The sequence below is a fragment of the Eutrigla gurnardus genome (assembly GCF_963514095.1).
Source record: "Eutrigla gurnardus genome assembly, chromosome: 2".
Classification (NCBI taxonomy): domain Eukaryota; kingdom Metazoa; phylum Chordata; class Actinopteri; order Perciformes; family Triglidae; genus Eutrigla; species Eutrigla gurnardus.
In genome coordinates, this window is record NC_139916.1 from 16,322,299 (window position 1) to 16,336,857 (window position 14,559).

At 42.0% G+C, this 14,559-nt stretch overlaps 1 protein-coding gene across 4 annotated transcripts; it reads left to right on the forward strand.

Annotated features, from left to right (window-relative positions):
- The first annotated feature begins 1,216 nt into the window (after positions 1–1,216).
- Positions 1,217–14,317, forward strand: hipk1b (homeodomain interacting protein kinase 1b). Of its 4 annotated transcripts, none has more exons than XM_084031913.1 (18): positions 1,217–1,532; positions 2,760–3,490; positions 4,691–4,882; positions 4,995–5,176; positions 5,331–5,454; positions 5,592–5,711; positions 5,925–6,011; positions 6,138–6,322; positions 6,434–6,584; positions 6,677–6,863; positions 7,286–7,404; positions 8,608–8,742; positions 9,803–9,963; positions 10,212–10,283; positions 10,537–10,701; positions 11,940–12,154; positions 12,248–12,360; positions 13,098–14,317. In XM_084031913.1, exons 2-18 carry the CDS (start codon positions 2,762–2,764, stop codon positions 13,554–13,556), a joined length of 3,396 nt encoding a protein of 1,131 aa, XP_083888039.1. In that variant the 5' UTR covers positions 1,217–1,532; positions 2,760–2,761; the 3' UTR covers positions 13,557–14,317. The 4 variants fall into 4 exon arrangements, with proteins under 4 accessions (XP_083888039.1, XP_083888040.1, XP_083888041.1 ...); XM_084031914.1 differs by having other exon boundaries at positions 9,806–9,963; XM_084031915.1 differs by lacking the exon at positions 8,608–8,742.
- Positions 14,318–14,559: the final 242 nt, after the last annotated feature.

Here is a 14,559-nt window from a genome sequence, read left to right on the forward strand (position 1 = left end):
TCTGCTGTAAAATGAAATCAGAATAAAAAGAAAATTTGCACTTTAACCTATTTTTTGCCTGATATTTATTTCGAATGTGTGTGTGTTTTTTTTTAAATAAAAATCAGTATACTCTATATTACATTTCATTTAGCATACACTCTTATCCGAAGCGGCTTCCAATAAGTGTATTCAACAATTAGGGTACAAACCCATGTTATCTGAGCTTTGAAATTCAACAATTGTTTGTGGCAGCATTCCAGCTGGTCCTTAATCTGTTACAACTGCCATATCACCATTTACCAATATTGGTATCCATATTCCCCTGTCTTCTCATTATTTCTTCATATGATTCCCCATATTGTACATTTCTGTCTCTCTTTACTCTGAATTACGAATTACTGAATGTTATATTCAGGAAATTATGAGTTATTTTAATCACTTTTAAGGCTTTATTTCGAGACTTAATTGCTATCACACTCCATGGTCCACTACAGTAACATTTCCTTTTCATGCCTTACTTCCATCCTTGCAATTTCTAGGTATCTGGCACCAACTAAAATCGCTTCACATACACAATCATATAACTGACACTAAAATTAGATTGATTGCTGATTTTTTTACAATTACAATTATTAATTCTTGTGCCACTTCCATGATTTAGGCACATGCAAACTATTTTTTTTTTTTTATCTGAATCAGTGCTTTAATAATTAAGTCTACACATTTCCCTCAAAAGCAAGTTTATCCAATATTATACTGAAAGCCTTCAACAAGCACTGTAAAAGTTTACTATTTTGATAAAAGCATATATCACATTACATAATTCTGAATATAGCGTATTTACCAAGTGTTTTTAAACAATCTTGAAGTGAGTTTTGTAGGTTGCAGCTGGTCTTCCACGATTTGTGGAACATATTGGTCCTACTGGAAAATTACGGCGTTATTCTTCATTACGTCACGTCAGTTTATTTTACCGTAAAATATTGTTCACCTTTTTCCTTGAAGGGTGAAAAACATAGCAAACGTCACTCGATGAAAATATTCGACAATGGGACAATCGTATATCAGTTGTGAATTACATTTGGTGTACTAAATCCGCCTTAATCGTTCATCTCGAGCGAAGATGGGCTCTTCTCTGTGTGCATCGCATGTCAAATCCAGGGTAATTACGGTAGTAACCGGAAATGGCGTCAGAATCGCAGCTGATATAAGGACGTGGTTGTTCCGGTGAAAAGTGGATTTGCTGCTTCCAGACAGGCTGCTTTAGAGTAGAATTTATTATGTTTTAATCAACAACTGTACATATTTTTAGGACTATGGTTAATCTTAATAATACAACGAGACTTATGTGTTTTTCTTCTGAAAACTCGACACTGTAACGCCTTCTCCTGCTGCCTAGCACTCTGTCGACTGAAGAAACAATGCAGGCCTAGCTAGCATCTGGCGTTTACTAGCGGAAGCTAATCGGATAACGTTGGTCCAGCAGACTGCAGTGGGATTTAAACCTTGGACGAAGCCCAGTTTTCGACGCTGTAATAGCATCCAAGTCGGTATGTTACATCTATTTCAGTATTAAATGTCGATATTCGTACAGTTTATGTCGTTTAACGTAACTTACTATGTCGTGAGATAAGCCACTAATCCGTTAACGCCATATTTCACGAAGTTAATGCGCTAGCTTGTTTGCGTTAGCAAGTTAATGCTTCCTTGTTGATTCCATCCTAAAGTCTGTCTGTTGATTCCATCCTAAAGTCTGTCTTCGGCCATTTACATGGAGTCATGTAAATGGCCGAAGTGACGGCCAAACGTACACTTAATGTAATTTCCTGCCAGTTCTATGGTCATATTTAAAAACGATTACAGCCTGGCTTTCACTATGGTTCATCACACTTGCCTTCAGACAGTCATCCTGTCAGCAACTACGTTCACAGATCGGTTGCGATTTCGATTCTGTCCGAACCTGTGTTGGCTTTATTTACTCATAACTGGAAAGTGTAGCTGAAACTGAGACTCGGACCCATCAGATACAGATCAACATTATATTCACATCCCTGCTGGTCATTGCTGAGAAATGCTGCCTGAGTTGTACAAGCAGTGGGTTGACATTAATTTTTAGAGTAAAGTTTACCTTCGTTTAAGGTTAATGTTAATGTTAAAAAATTGTAATTTATTTTGTGTATTAATTGGTTAGTTTTCGAAATGTCAAGAAATGCTGGCCAATACAATTTCAGCCAAGGGGACATCTTGAAAAATGTTTTGTCTAATCAACAGTCCAGAATCCAAATACATTATTTTTTTCTATCACATATGCCGAGGACAATTGGTGAATCTTCGCAATTGAGCTAAAAGTATTTTTACTTGAAAAAAAAAAATTTCTGAATCAATGAATTGACAGTCGATGCACTTCCTGATTCATTTTCCATTAGTGGAGTAATCAATAAATCCATTAATAATTTCAGCTTTAGTCCCGTTAGGTACAGTAAAACATGTTCAACTCTATGATAATTTTGGAGTCTGTTGTTTAGGGTGCTGTTATGGTGAATTGCATGGTATTGAGTGCTGTTTGTAATATTTAGTCACCAATGTAAATGGGGTGAACTGTTGTATTAGATGTATTAATGTTAGCGAAGTGTACCAAATACTCATCACATGTTATGTAGCAATGCAGTATATCAACACAGATTGCAAAGTTTTTGCAAATCATTTTAATAGGTATTGCAGTGATTTTGGGTTCTTTGTTTTGTATCTGTATCTAATTCTCATCAATCTCTTTTCAGCTATGAGCTCTCAGCTGCAGGTTTTCTCTCCGCCATCCATCTCTTCCAGTGCCTTTTGCCGTGTTAAAAAGGTGAAGGTGGAGAACAATGTTTGGGACGTGTCCACCAACGAAGCTTATAGCGCCATAGCAGGCCAGTCGGCATACACCTTTGCCCCAGCAATGGCTGTGGCACCCTTTGCACCATCCTTGGTCTTCCCTCCTATAGCACCTGGCTCCAGAGGTCAAGTGGTAGTGCGGGCAGCTGATAGCACTGGCAGTCTTCCCCGTGGATCCAGCCGGCGTGTGACAGAGCAGGCAACGTCTTCCTCTTATGCTCATACTGAGACGTCCTCCGAAACAAGGGGGCACAGGCACGGGCAGAAGAGAAAGATTGAGGAAACCAATGAAGGCAGTGGGAGTGGATGTGGTAGTGTCCAAATATTGGAGGAGCTCTCAGCTCCTGCAGCAACTTACTCCACCCGTACGGGTGGTGGTGGAGGAGGCACGGGCCAGTCTATACCCCACTCTGCTCCAACCACCAAGAGCAGCAGCTCCAATGGTGAAGGGGATTATCAGCTGGTGCAGCACGAGATCCTCTGCTCCGTGTCCTGCAGCTATGAAGTGCTGGAGTTTTTGGGAAGAGGCACTTTTGGACAAGTGGCCAAGTGTTGGAAGAGGGGCACCAATGAGATTGTGGCCATCAAGATTCTGAAAAACCATCCTTCCTATGCTCGTCAGGGCCAAATTGAGGTAATCAAACATCATTTTGTTGACAAACATTTGTGTATCCTGCTTTGATAAGTTAGCTACATGTACATTGGTTTAGGGCTGCTGCTTTTGATTATTTTAGAAATCGACTTCTGCCAATTATTCCATTAATTAATCTTACTTAATTAAAATTAAGTAGTTAAACATGTACCTCCTAATATCTGTTATATTGCTGTGAAGACATCTTCAAGAGACTGTATTTATTTTCAAGAAAAACACATTTTACAAAATTGCATTTGAACTCATCATGATAACCATCATTGCCCAATAGTCATTTTTACTGAATTGAGCTTGAAGGCATCATAATGTAACTTGATGCAAACTCTGTTAATGTAAGCTGTTGGCCTTGTTATTTACAGGCTTCCTACAAGCTGCTAACATAACTAACTCTCCTCATACCAATTTAAACACAGACTTGTTGTTTAATTAAATCTGTGCACAGCGTATTAGCCACACCACAAATCCGTGCCTATGCATGTACTCACGTCATTTTAGCCCAGCCCCTGGATACCAGTTTAATTTAGACCTTCTTGTCTCATAGCATTAATACTGCAATGCATTGAGTTTCGCTGTATTTGAGATTTACATAGGCTCTGTGGATCTAGCTTGAGAAATGGTGAACCAAGATGCTTATTTTTTTCCCTATGCCAGTATCTCCCTGGTTTTCTTGGAATTGGTCAGTTACACCACACAACTAGGATCAGAGCAGTGTGCAGTAGAGATCAACCAATAGTGATTTTATCCAATATATTAACAATAGTTTGGAGCAGAAAAAAGCTGTTAAATGCAATGGTGAGGGGTTGTTTTGGACAGGCAGCTGCTGAGGAGACCCTGTAATGTGTACTGACAATTCATCTTTTAGTGGTATGGAGTACCAGCCTACGTTCACCCTGGTAGTGTGTTTACTTGGTTTACTCTTTACCTGCAGATGCTACCAGGTTCTTTTTGGTTAGGGATGTTGAATTGAAATGAAACTGATGTAAAGTGACTCCCTTCATGTAGTATCATTAACACACATCATCATCAATCATTTTCGTTCAATCAACCTTCCAACAACAGTAACTGATATTCATACAATACCATCATTGTGCACTTCCTCAAACTCACATTTTCTTGTTATAAAACATGAGTTAACCAGCTTTAATGGAAAGTAACATGGGTTATTTGTTTCTCCTTTTATAGGTAGGTATCCTGAACCGGCTGAGTGCAGAGAACGCAGATGAGTACAACTTTGTGCGTTCATATGAATGCTTCCAGCACAAGGGTCACACCTGTTTGGTGTTTGAGATGCTGGAGCAGAACCTGTATGACTTTCTTAAGCACAGCAAGTTCAGCCCACTCCCTCTACGGCACATCAGACCAGTCCTACAGCAGGTTGGCAAATGTTTAGTTTATGTCCTATTTGTTGGTTTTGATATTGCAGCGATAAATCTTTCATTCTTAGTATTGCATCCGGATGAGTATTTGCATGTTTTTTTTCTTTTAGGTGGCTACAGCGCTGATGAAACTGAAAAGCCTCGGTCTGATTCATGCAGACCTGAAGCCAGAGAACATCATGTTGGTCGACCCCCTTAGACAGCCCTACAGGGTGAAGGTCATTGACTTTGGCTCTGCAAGTCATGTGTCCAAAGCTGTCTGCTCAACCTACTTACAGTCTCGCTACTACCGGTTAGTGGCAACATCCATCTGCTTTTGGTTAATCTAAATACGTCTCTCCATGTATTCTGAGAACGAGTGGTGTCAAATAAGCCATGTTTTAATATAACACCATTTTGTAGTTGAGTTGTATTTCCTTTGTACTAACCTTCTCTTTGCTGTCTAGGGCTCCAGAGATCATTTTGGGTTTGCCATTCTGTGAGGCCATTGACATGTGGTCTTTAGGCTGTGTGATTGCAGAGCTATTTCTGGGTTGGCCTCTCTACCCTGGAGCCTCTGAGTACGACCAGGTCAGTACTGACGTTAGTATTTCCCGGGCCTCATCTGGGAATGAAAAACTGCTCAAATGCCTGGAAAGGCTAGCCTACGAGATTACTCTTTTGTTTCACTCTGATTCTTAAGCTCAAATGTGTTGTTTTTTTTCCAGATCCGTTACATTTCTCAGACTCAAGGCCTGCCTGCAGAATACTTGCTGAGCGCCGGAACGAAGACCAGCCGCTTCTTCAATCGAGGCCCTGACTCTAGCTACCCACTCTGGAAGCTTAAGGTTAATATAACATCATATTAATCCTACTGAGTGTATGCTTATTAAATAGCCTGGAAAGAAAGATGTAAGAAAATGATTGCATAGTGAAAATATAAAGACATCTTGGTGTTCATCCTGATTTCATTATTTGATTTCAATTGTACGGATATTTAATGTATTAAACTAAATAGTTTTAGAACATAATGATAACCAGAAATGGCTTCCATTTTCCAGACCCCATCAGAGCATGAAATGGAGATGGGTATAAAGTCCAAGGAGGCCAGGAAGTATATCTTCAACTGTCTGGATGACATGATGCAGGTAGATGGGTGTCGCACATAATATCTTATTACGTTTTTGTGTTTCACACACAATTTTATTCTGTACACAAATACTACACATATAAACCCAAGAAATCTCACTTGACCCATTTTTGTGTTATTTTAGGTCAACCTGTCTTCTCATTTGGAGGGGACGGACATGCTGGCGGAGAAAGCTGATAGACGAGAGTTTATAGACCTCCTGAAGCGGATGCTCCGTCTGGATGCCGACAAAAGGATCACGCCAACAAAAACTCTGGGTCACCCCTTTGTCACAATGAGCCACCTCATGGATTATCCCCACAGCTCACAGTAAGTGTGTGCGCTTTGAAGATGTTCTTATTGGCATCGCTGCAGATATGCGTTGGTTTCAGGGAGTGTTTATTTAGATGTAATCCAACACTATCGCTCCATCCTCTCCAGTGTGAAGTCCTGCTTCCAGAACATGGAGATCTGTAAGCGTCGAAGCTCCTACGATAGTGGTAAATCCCTGTACTCTACCAATGCAGTCCCCAGTGCTGCAGCGGGCAACCTCACTGTTACTTTCAGTAGCCAACTCAACCAGCATAACCAGGTATGACCCATATCTTCACTAATTCTTCAACGTGTTTACGGACATGTAACACCTCTAGTATTAACCTGTAGCGTGTGTGCTTTCTCGAATAGGTGCCTTCTGCTGGGGGAGCGGTGCCTTTGCTGAACTACCAGCCAGCTCTGTACCAGCAGGCGACCATCAACATTCCTGGGCTTGCTCAACAGAGTGTCCCAATACCAACTCGTCCTGCTGGGCTGTGTAGCCAGACAGAACCCTTCCAGCAGACTCTCATCGTCTGCCCACCCTCCACTATTCAAGGTAATGGATAGTTGTAATCAAACCTAAAAAAAAATGGAAAAGGCAACACAAGGGGTTGTGGCAGTGTGGAAAGGTCATCAAATGCCAAGAAACTTTATTGTTTTATTCCCATTTAATTATCAAGAAGGGTTTTGTCAGTGTGTCCTCCACTGTTGTCATGCTGTCTCTACCAACAAGTTTATTATTGTTGTTTACTGTAGCTTGTTAATTTATTATTATTACCATTACAATTTCTTTGCGCACAGTGCATAAGTGCTGTGCAGTTAGCGGTCAGAGACCTGGATACGATACATATATGCCACAACATCCCACTTTTTTGTCTCTGGAACCAGGGATAACCAGTCTGATCTTTAAGGGGTACCTGTTGTAGAATTACCAACATATTTTTCATGAATATTTGTTTGTGTGAAATTGTTTTTCAGGGCTACAGTCATCCAGTAAGAGTTCCAGTTTCCCTGTGAGGATGGAGAACTCTGTACCCATAGTACCTCAGAACCAGTCTGCTCAGTCATTACAGATCCAGCCAAGCATGCTCACACAGGTAAGAGTTTGTAAGGTGTGGGTGTGAGTGTTTTTGTCCAATTTCTGACATCTGTGAGTGGCTTGTCTTTGTGAAAATAATTTAATGAAATTAATTATTTATATAATTAAAAAAGAAATGATTGTGGTCTTTTGAGAAAAGACGCAATGCTTGTGGTGTTCTGGTATAATTTCTTTGACAAAGATGGAAAAAGAAAGTGTGCACATATGGCCAAGAGAGAGGGATATGGGCTGATTGAAAATAGTGCAACTGATTTCTTCTGTTATTTAGAGTAATTCTCTGGTTCAATGTAGAATAATGAACTCTACTTCAGACTAACTCCACTAACGATGAGAAGCAGTGTGACCACAGTGTCGTCTGAATGGGTCCAACGTGGGTCAAACATGCACCAAGTAGACACGTGTCATATCCATCTCCTTTATGAAAGGGGGGGTTGTCGATAAATGTTTGTATGCAAAGGGATTTCTGGATTTGCAGCATTTCTGGTTGGTTCTGACAGATTGATTGGCTTCAATTTCAGCAGTTCCATTCAGAGTTCCTTGACACAGTGCACATGAGCACATGCTTTTGTAATCTGTCATTTAGAAACCTCAACACAGGGTTCCAGAAAATGATGTCATGTTAGCGCCAAGCTGAGAGCGATGGTGCCCAGTTTTGCTCATTCGTGGTTGCGCGGAGTACATCCAAAAAGTCTCCCTATGAGGGTTCTCCTTTCATTCGCCCCTCTCTTTTGCTGCCAGCTGAGCAAGCCAAAGTTTAGTGGGGACCAGGTCGAGACGTTTTTCTTCAATAAAAAGGTTTGCTTTCACTGAAGATCTTGCTTGTTTAAATGTATTTATATCACTGACTTTTGAAATAACAAAATATTTGACTTCAGCTACATAGTCCATGCTGGTTTTATTGTTTTTTTCTGCTGTTTTTTTGCCTTGGATTTGCTTCCAGGACTGATTGGGCTACCACTCGGGGCTAAGCCGGTCTCCTATCTGGGATGGAGGCCAGATGTTTAATGTGGGAGACTCATCTCAAAACGCTACTTAATTGCCATTTGCTGAAAGTAGGAATAAATTTGCTGCACATTGCAGAGGTCAGGTGTCCAGATGGCCGGTGGTACCAGTGTGCATCTCTTCAGATGCAGCCTCTGAAAGGCATTACTTTTCATCGTGCCCTAACACTGCCCTCCCCTATCCTCCCTTCCTCCTCCAGGGTTCCTGCACACCCCTGATGGTGGCCACCCTGCACCCACCCTCAGCAGGCATAGCCCCCCAGTATTCTCTGCCCCTTGGGCTGGGCACCGGGGTGGGTCGGCCCACCCTCCTGGAGCACACAGCCACAGTGCTGGTAAAGCAACAAGGACATCCCTGAAACAATACATGCACATGTGCCCTCCTACCACTAACAATGCCATCTCTCTCCCGCCCCGCTCTGCCTTTTTTCTTTTCATTGGTTTGCAATTTTCCCTCTCCATGTGTGCCACACACTGTATGGTGCTCGTCTTCTTTTTTCTTTTTTTGCATCATATTTCTTCATTTTCACATGTAGATTCGTCAGAATCACGGTTCCTCTGTACTTGCATTTATAGGATTTTTTAAAATGTATCTATAATCACCATTATATATCGGTCTTGGTATTAGCTTTGCTAAAATGCTCCTTTGTGACAGAAAATCCGAATCGACAAAATGTACAATCTCTTTCCACTCCAAAGGACGCCCCCCCTCCCCCCACCCACACACACACACACCATTTACACACTATTCCATCCCCTCCCCCTCAATCTTTCCCCATAGGTGTGCTGAGGGCATGGAGGGCATGTGTTGCTGAGTTGGTCTGCGCTTTGCTTGCAGCTTCTATTGTCCTGTCCTTCCTTGGTTACAGCAAAGGAGTTTGCAGCTACAAAGCCCACTAAAATCCCGACTCAACAGCCCGACTATCTGACACACATCTTTTGTTTCAGCCCCAGAATCTGTGGCATGCCTTTTCTCGAGACAGCTTATCAGCAGACTGTTTGGCACCAGAGAACTAAACTAATCACTTTCTTCGGTATTCTTCTTTAACAGGCACCATGGTCCTGTGTATACTTGTCTTCATACCTGATCTGACTGTTTACAGTGCTTCATTGTACGTGCTTTGCATGATATCATCTTATGCATTTGTTGCAGGGCAATGCTTTAATAAGAGAATGGCTTGGGAAAGGTTGCTCGCTTATCTATCTTTGTGCTTTTGCCCGTGGAAGAGTTTGGCCAGTTGGTTTGCCTCTTTGTCTTCAGTCATTGGATTTCTTTCTCAGCATGGCTCAGTTTGTCTGGCCCATTCCAGCAGTCATGTAGAAAGTGTTGAGCCGTTAACATCTGATCCTCGATATTACATGTACTGAAGTGTGATTGTCTGTCATTTTTCTCAGCAGGCCTGGCCCACTGGCACCCAGCAGATTCTCATACCGTCGTCATGGCAGCAGGTCCCGGGTGTGGCCATCCATAGCGCTGCCCACCAGTCAAATGTTACTGACTCACCCCTGGAAACGCTTCACGCCAACGCGTCCGTGCAGCAGGGACACAGCTGGAGGTGGGTCAACCAAGTCCAAAAACTCTTGTTTCATGAATGCTATCTAGCATCTTATAGTTTTACATTTATTTGATACGTTTCTGTTATTGTTTTTCAAAAATGGTCAGACCTAGTGAGGGTTAACTGTGGTTTTGTGATAGTTTCCCACATCATGTAAGAAAAGTAAGCAGTCTTTGTGTTTACTTTTTCATGCTCTGATGTTACCAGTGGTGTCCACCTCTGACATGTTTGATGTTTGGCTCTAATAGGAACACAACCCAAGCCAGGACCCAGCAGGAGAGGAAGAAGGTGAAAGCCAGACGTGGAGAGAACAGAAACAGGTTTGTGTCTTCCAGAGTTGTGACACCAAATCACAGATGCCTAAAAAGCACAGATATCGCACCAGAAACACAACCAGCATTTATTTATCACTTAAGCCATTGTTGTAATGTTTACAAATTAATGTATTACTTGGTGGTAGTTATTTTATCACAGAGATGTAAATGCCATGATTTTGGTATATTTATATTCTGGTTTCCATCATGTTTGCTTTGGGTGGTAAAATTTAACTTTTCCTATTATTTCTCTGCCTAGGGGTATATCCACTGCATCCTTGCTCAGCAGCAGCGTTGTGACCCCTCCCAGCGCCACATGGTCCCAGCCAATCGTCATCTCCGACACACCCAGCCCAGCGGTCAGCATCATCACTATTCACAGTGACACTGACACGGAGGATGAGCGTAAATTCCATCCCGCCAGGTGAGGACAGGACTCCTCCTGTAGCTTCAGGCAGTATTATATTATACTGGGGTAGTGAGAAAATCTGCGGTATGATTTTCAATACCGTCATGAATACAGATGCTCCGCTTTCTACGACGCTGTATTGATGTGGTGATTTGTAGTGCACAGCAAGTGCCACCAGAGGTCGCTCTATATGCTCTACAGCAGGGGGTGTCAATCTTACGGCAGGGTTGAATCCAGCGTTCAAGATAATTCTGCCAAGTGTAAAAATGGCAGATTTTTCAATAAAACTAACTATCTCAATTTGTCCGCTGACAGTCGCTGTTCATGCTGGAGCTGACCAGCATGGATATACGATACGATATATGTATACACACAAAGACCAACCCTTTTTAGATTTGCGTCGGGCGCAAAAGTCATTTATCCACCGTTATAATAGCAGCAGAATCTGAGATCCGCCAACAAAGACACTTGAGTGTCAGACTTGCTTTTCAGTCTGCTAAAATAGGACCCGGAATGTTTTATTCTGAAAATAATAAGTCTTTATTTTTCTTTCGGCGTATGACTTCCTGTCTCGCCATGCTTAATTCTTGCTGAATTGATGCGTTCTGAAGCCGTCATTATTTATAGGTTATTATGCCAGGATTTTACTGATCTGGCCCACTTGAAATACAATTTGGCTGTATGTGGCCCTGAACTAAAATGAGTTCGACACCCCTGCTCTACAGCTAAGTCTTCTTCAAACTACAAATGCAAACTAACAAAATAACCACATGATTTTATTCAACTGCCAATCTGCCACCACTGCCCATAAATCATCTGGAACCCGCTGTGTGTGGCGTAACATTAGCAAGAGGGTGAGGGAGTTTAAAGATGTATGAACATACAGTGTTTGTACAGTTTAGGCTATTTGTGGCTTGCTTGCCACACGCTGATTTAAGTGAAGGGGGTCAGGTGAGTGATGCAAATTAACACAAATTATCCTATGAATGAAAACAAATGATCCTGAGGTCAAAGTTGCGCGAGTAACGGGAGGCGAAAACTTGCTTCACATTTGATGTGAACACAGCTTTAAGGTAGGCTGACAAGTAAGAGGAAACAACTCATTTTACTGACAAGCCACTCCCCCTGCTTCAACAGAGACCAGCGGTTGCTAACGTTCCCATAGGCATCTTATTTCTTCTACCTTTGATGCAACAGTGCTAGTCCAGTTTCTCTTGTGAAGTAACACAACATGTATTGCTTTGTTTGCATAGTGTTGGTCTGAGCCAGCGCACGAACGTTATCAGCTGTGTGACGGTGCACGACTCGGACTCCTCTACAGCCAGTCCACTGACTCCTCTGCCCCGTACACTGAACCCCGCTAGCACCATTTCATCACGCCAGGCCAAATCTCTGGCAGTGGTGGCACCTTCAATCAAAACCCAGGGGCCTGAGAGAGGAGCAATTTCACGTGGACGCTTGGAGACTGGTGAGTCACTCAGCTTCGAGTGTGTTTTCGGGAATTCATTCTGTTTGGGTGTGAAAGCAGTCTAATGAAATAATACTGCCTTCAAATTACCAGTGAACTACATGAAAGCTAAGAGATCATCCAACCGACAGCCCTGCGGCTCAGGGGAGAACATGGAGCGTCAGGGACTGGTGCCAAGCCAGTCACACCCTTTAAACCTCAGCCAGGTGAGGCTTCTTTTGTGTTAATCCTTTTACAAGCGGAGACGCTGTTCTAGCTTTAGTGTCTAATTAAATTAAACCGGTGTAACAGTTGTCTTAATCATCGTGACAAACACTGCTGTATGAGGTTAATGTCATCCGCTGTTAAAGGAAAAGGGCAACATGAGACAAAATGTGAATCTGTGTCCAGACTGCAGCTTCATTCATTGGACGAATATTTTTTCGGTTTGTCACAGTGAACAGGCTGGCACAAAACAACAAGTTGTAAAAGACATCTTCTAAAGAATTATGTTGAAGTTTGCACCCGTAGGACACATTTTATTAGTTCCTCTTTTAACACACATAAACAAACACTTGGCATTCATGTTTATGAGCTGAATATGCTGTTATAAGAGGTCACAAGTAAGCATGACTTGGCTAGAAAGAAAAAAAAAAAATCTGTGTTTTGATGTAGAAGCCACTAGTGGGTTGGTCAGTACAAACTCTAACTCTACTATGCTTATTCACATTGTTTTGAGATCTCAAAGTTTACGTAGGTATCGTTTCTGTCGGGCCTAATTTTGTGAGATGTCTAAAACAATGCACAATAGATTTATTTATAATATTTCCATTTGAAGGAATGATGCAACCATACCAAACATACAGTCTAGGCTTTGAAAATAATATTTAGAATCTAAACGAAAGTATTTTCTGCCGCCTTCTCGATGCAGTTGCATGTGTACTGAGCCTAGTTTCTTTTTTAGGTTCAGCCGGTGGTTTCTTCATCTCAGGAGCGTTCCCACAGTGACTCATCCTTGCGTCACCAGCCAACGTTCCCTCCGGCCGTCTCCTCTCACTACAACTTCCCAGAGGTGTCCGCCCTGGCCTCAGCCTCGGCCCCTGGCCCCAGCCTGTATGCCTACCCGACCTCCACCGCCCTCTCCTCAGCTTCTCAGGCCATGGAGCAGCTGCTCGGCCGTGGTCACGTCAACCACGGACATTCCCCCTCCGCCTATGCAGCAACATACACCTCATCTTCTTCCTCCAGGAGAGACTCTGCTAGTCGTAAGGATTCTGTCAGTAGTCTGCTGCACGGCCTCCCGGCAGCCTACCAGCATCAGTTTGCCACTGGTTCTCCCTATGTTAGTGTGACACCCCGGGCCGAGGCCTACGGTGCCTACCAGCTCAGCCCCAGGCGCCTCACACAGTACCCATACCTATAGGGCGTCACATACACTTTGAACAAAGGAAAAATCTACTTCCCCACATACTATAACAAAGGGACATTTAAACTGTATTTCAAGTAGAATAACTGCTGGTCACTTAATTGTTTGCTGCTTTTGACTCTAAGGCGGCGTATCACCTCAAACTCATTCACATGCTCTTTTGGGTCGTCTGTGTTTTTGAAATGTTCTTTGGTATTATTGAATATCATCACATCAGTTTGTTTTCCCTTAATATATTGTTTATAGACCGTATTTTACCCCCATCTTATCCCAATGTATAATTAAGGCATTGTGGTAAATGTATTTTACTCCTGTTTATCTTGAGGTTTTATGTGAAGAGAGATTATCCTCCTGTCACAAGCTGCGACGACACTTTAGACGAGCTTTTAGACGCCTGACTCACGAGGCTAGTGAAGGGCTAGTTGATAAAGAGTTGAAAGTCATTAGTTTCTCATGACCCTTGTTATAAAGTTTTCACACTAATCCAGTGAGGCCCTCGTGTTTTTAGCTTAATAATAATTACTGTACTTTGCCCATGTCTTGATTACTCACAAATATGTATTTTATGTTTTAAGTTATGTTTGTCAGTGTGAGAAAGGAAGAAGAAAGTCAATGAAGACGTCGTTTAAGAGAGGAGATGTGGTGAAAACTGTGATGGATACATGTTAATTTAAGTGCACATGTGATAGTCTGTTAATGTAGTGACAGTGTTTAGGCAGGATTAATCATGTCCTTATGCAATAGAAACTTTTTTTAAAGCTGCATCAACTTGAGTGCTGAATATATTTATGAAGTACAGAGGAGTGGAATCACCATCCTTAGGAATGACGTTATGCTTTTTTCCTTTTTTTTAAATATATTAACCTTCCCTTGCTTTACTTTCCCTGAAATATAAAAAAACATCCCTTTTCACATGGACCGAAAAAATATTCTATATTTGTGAATCCTGATTGTGTAGGGCCTACTCATTTATTCAAACTGATTTAGGGCCAGTTTTTAC

Excerpts from the sequence above, each read along its gene's own strand:
- hipk1b (XM_084031913.1), top strand. The coding sequence starts at position 2,762 with ATGAGCTCTCAGCTGCAGGTTTTCTCTCCGCCATCCATCTCTTCCAGT. Across the intron at positions 5,712-5,924 it reads ACCCACTCTGGAAGCTTAAG|ACCCCATCAGAGCATGAAAT; the intron begins GTTAATATAACA and ends TCCATTTTCCAG. Across the intron at positions 6,323-6,433 it reads GATTATCCCCACAGCTCACA|TGTGAAGTCCTGCTTCCAGA; the intron begins GTAAGTGTGTGC and ends CATCCTCTCCAG.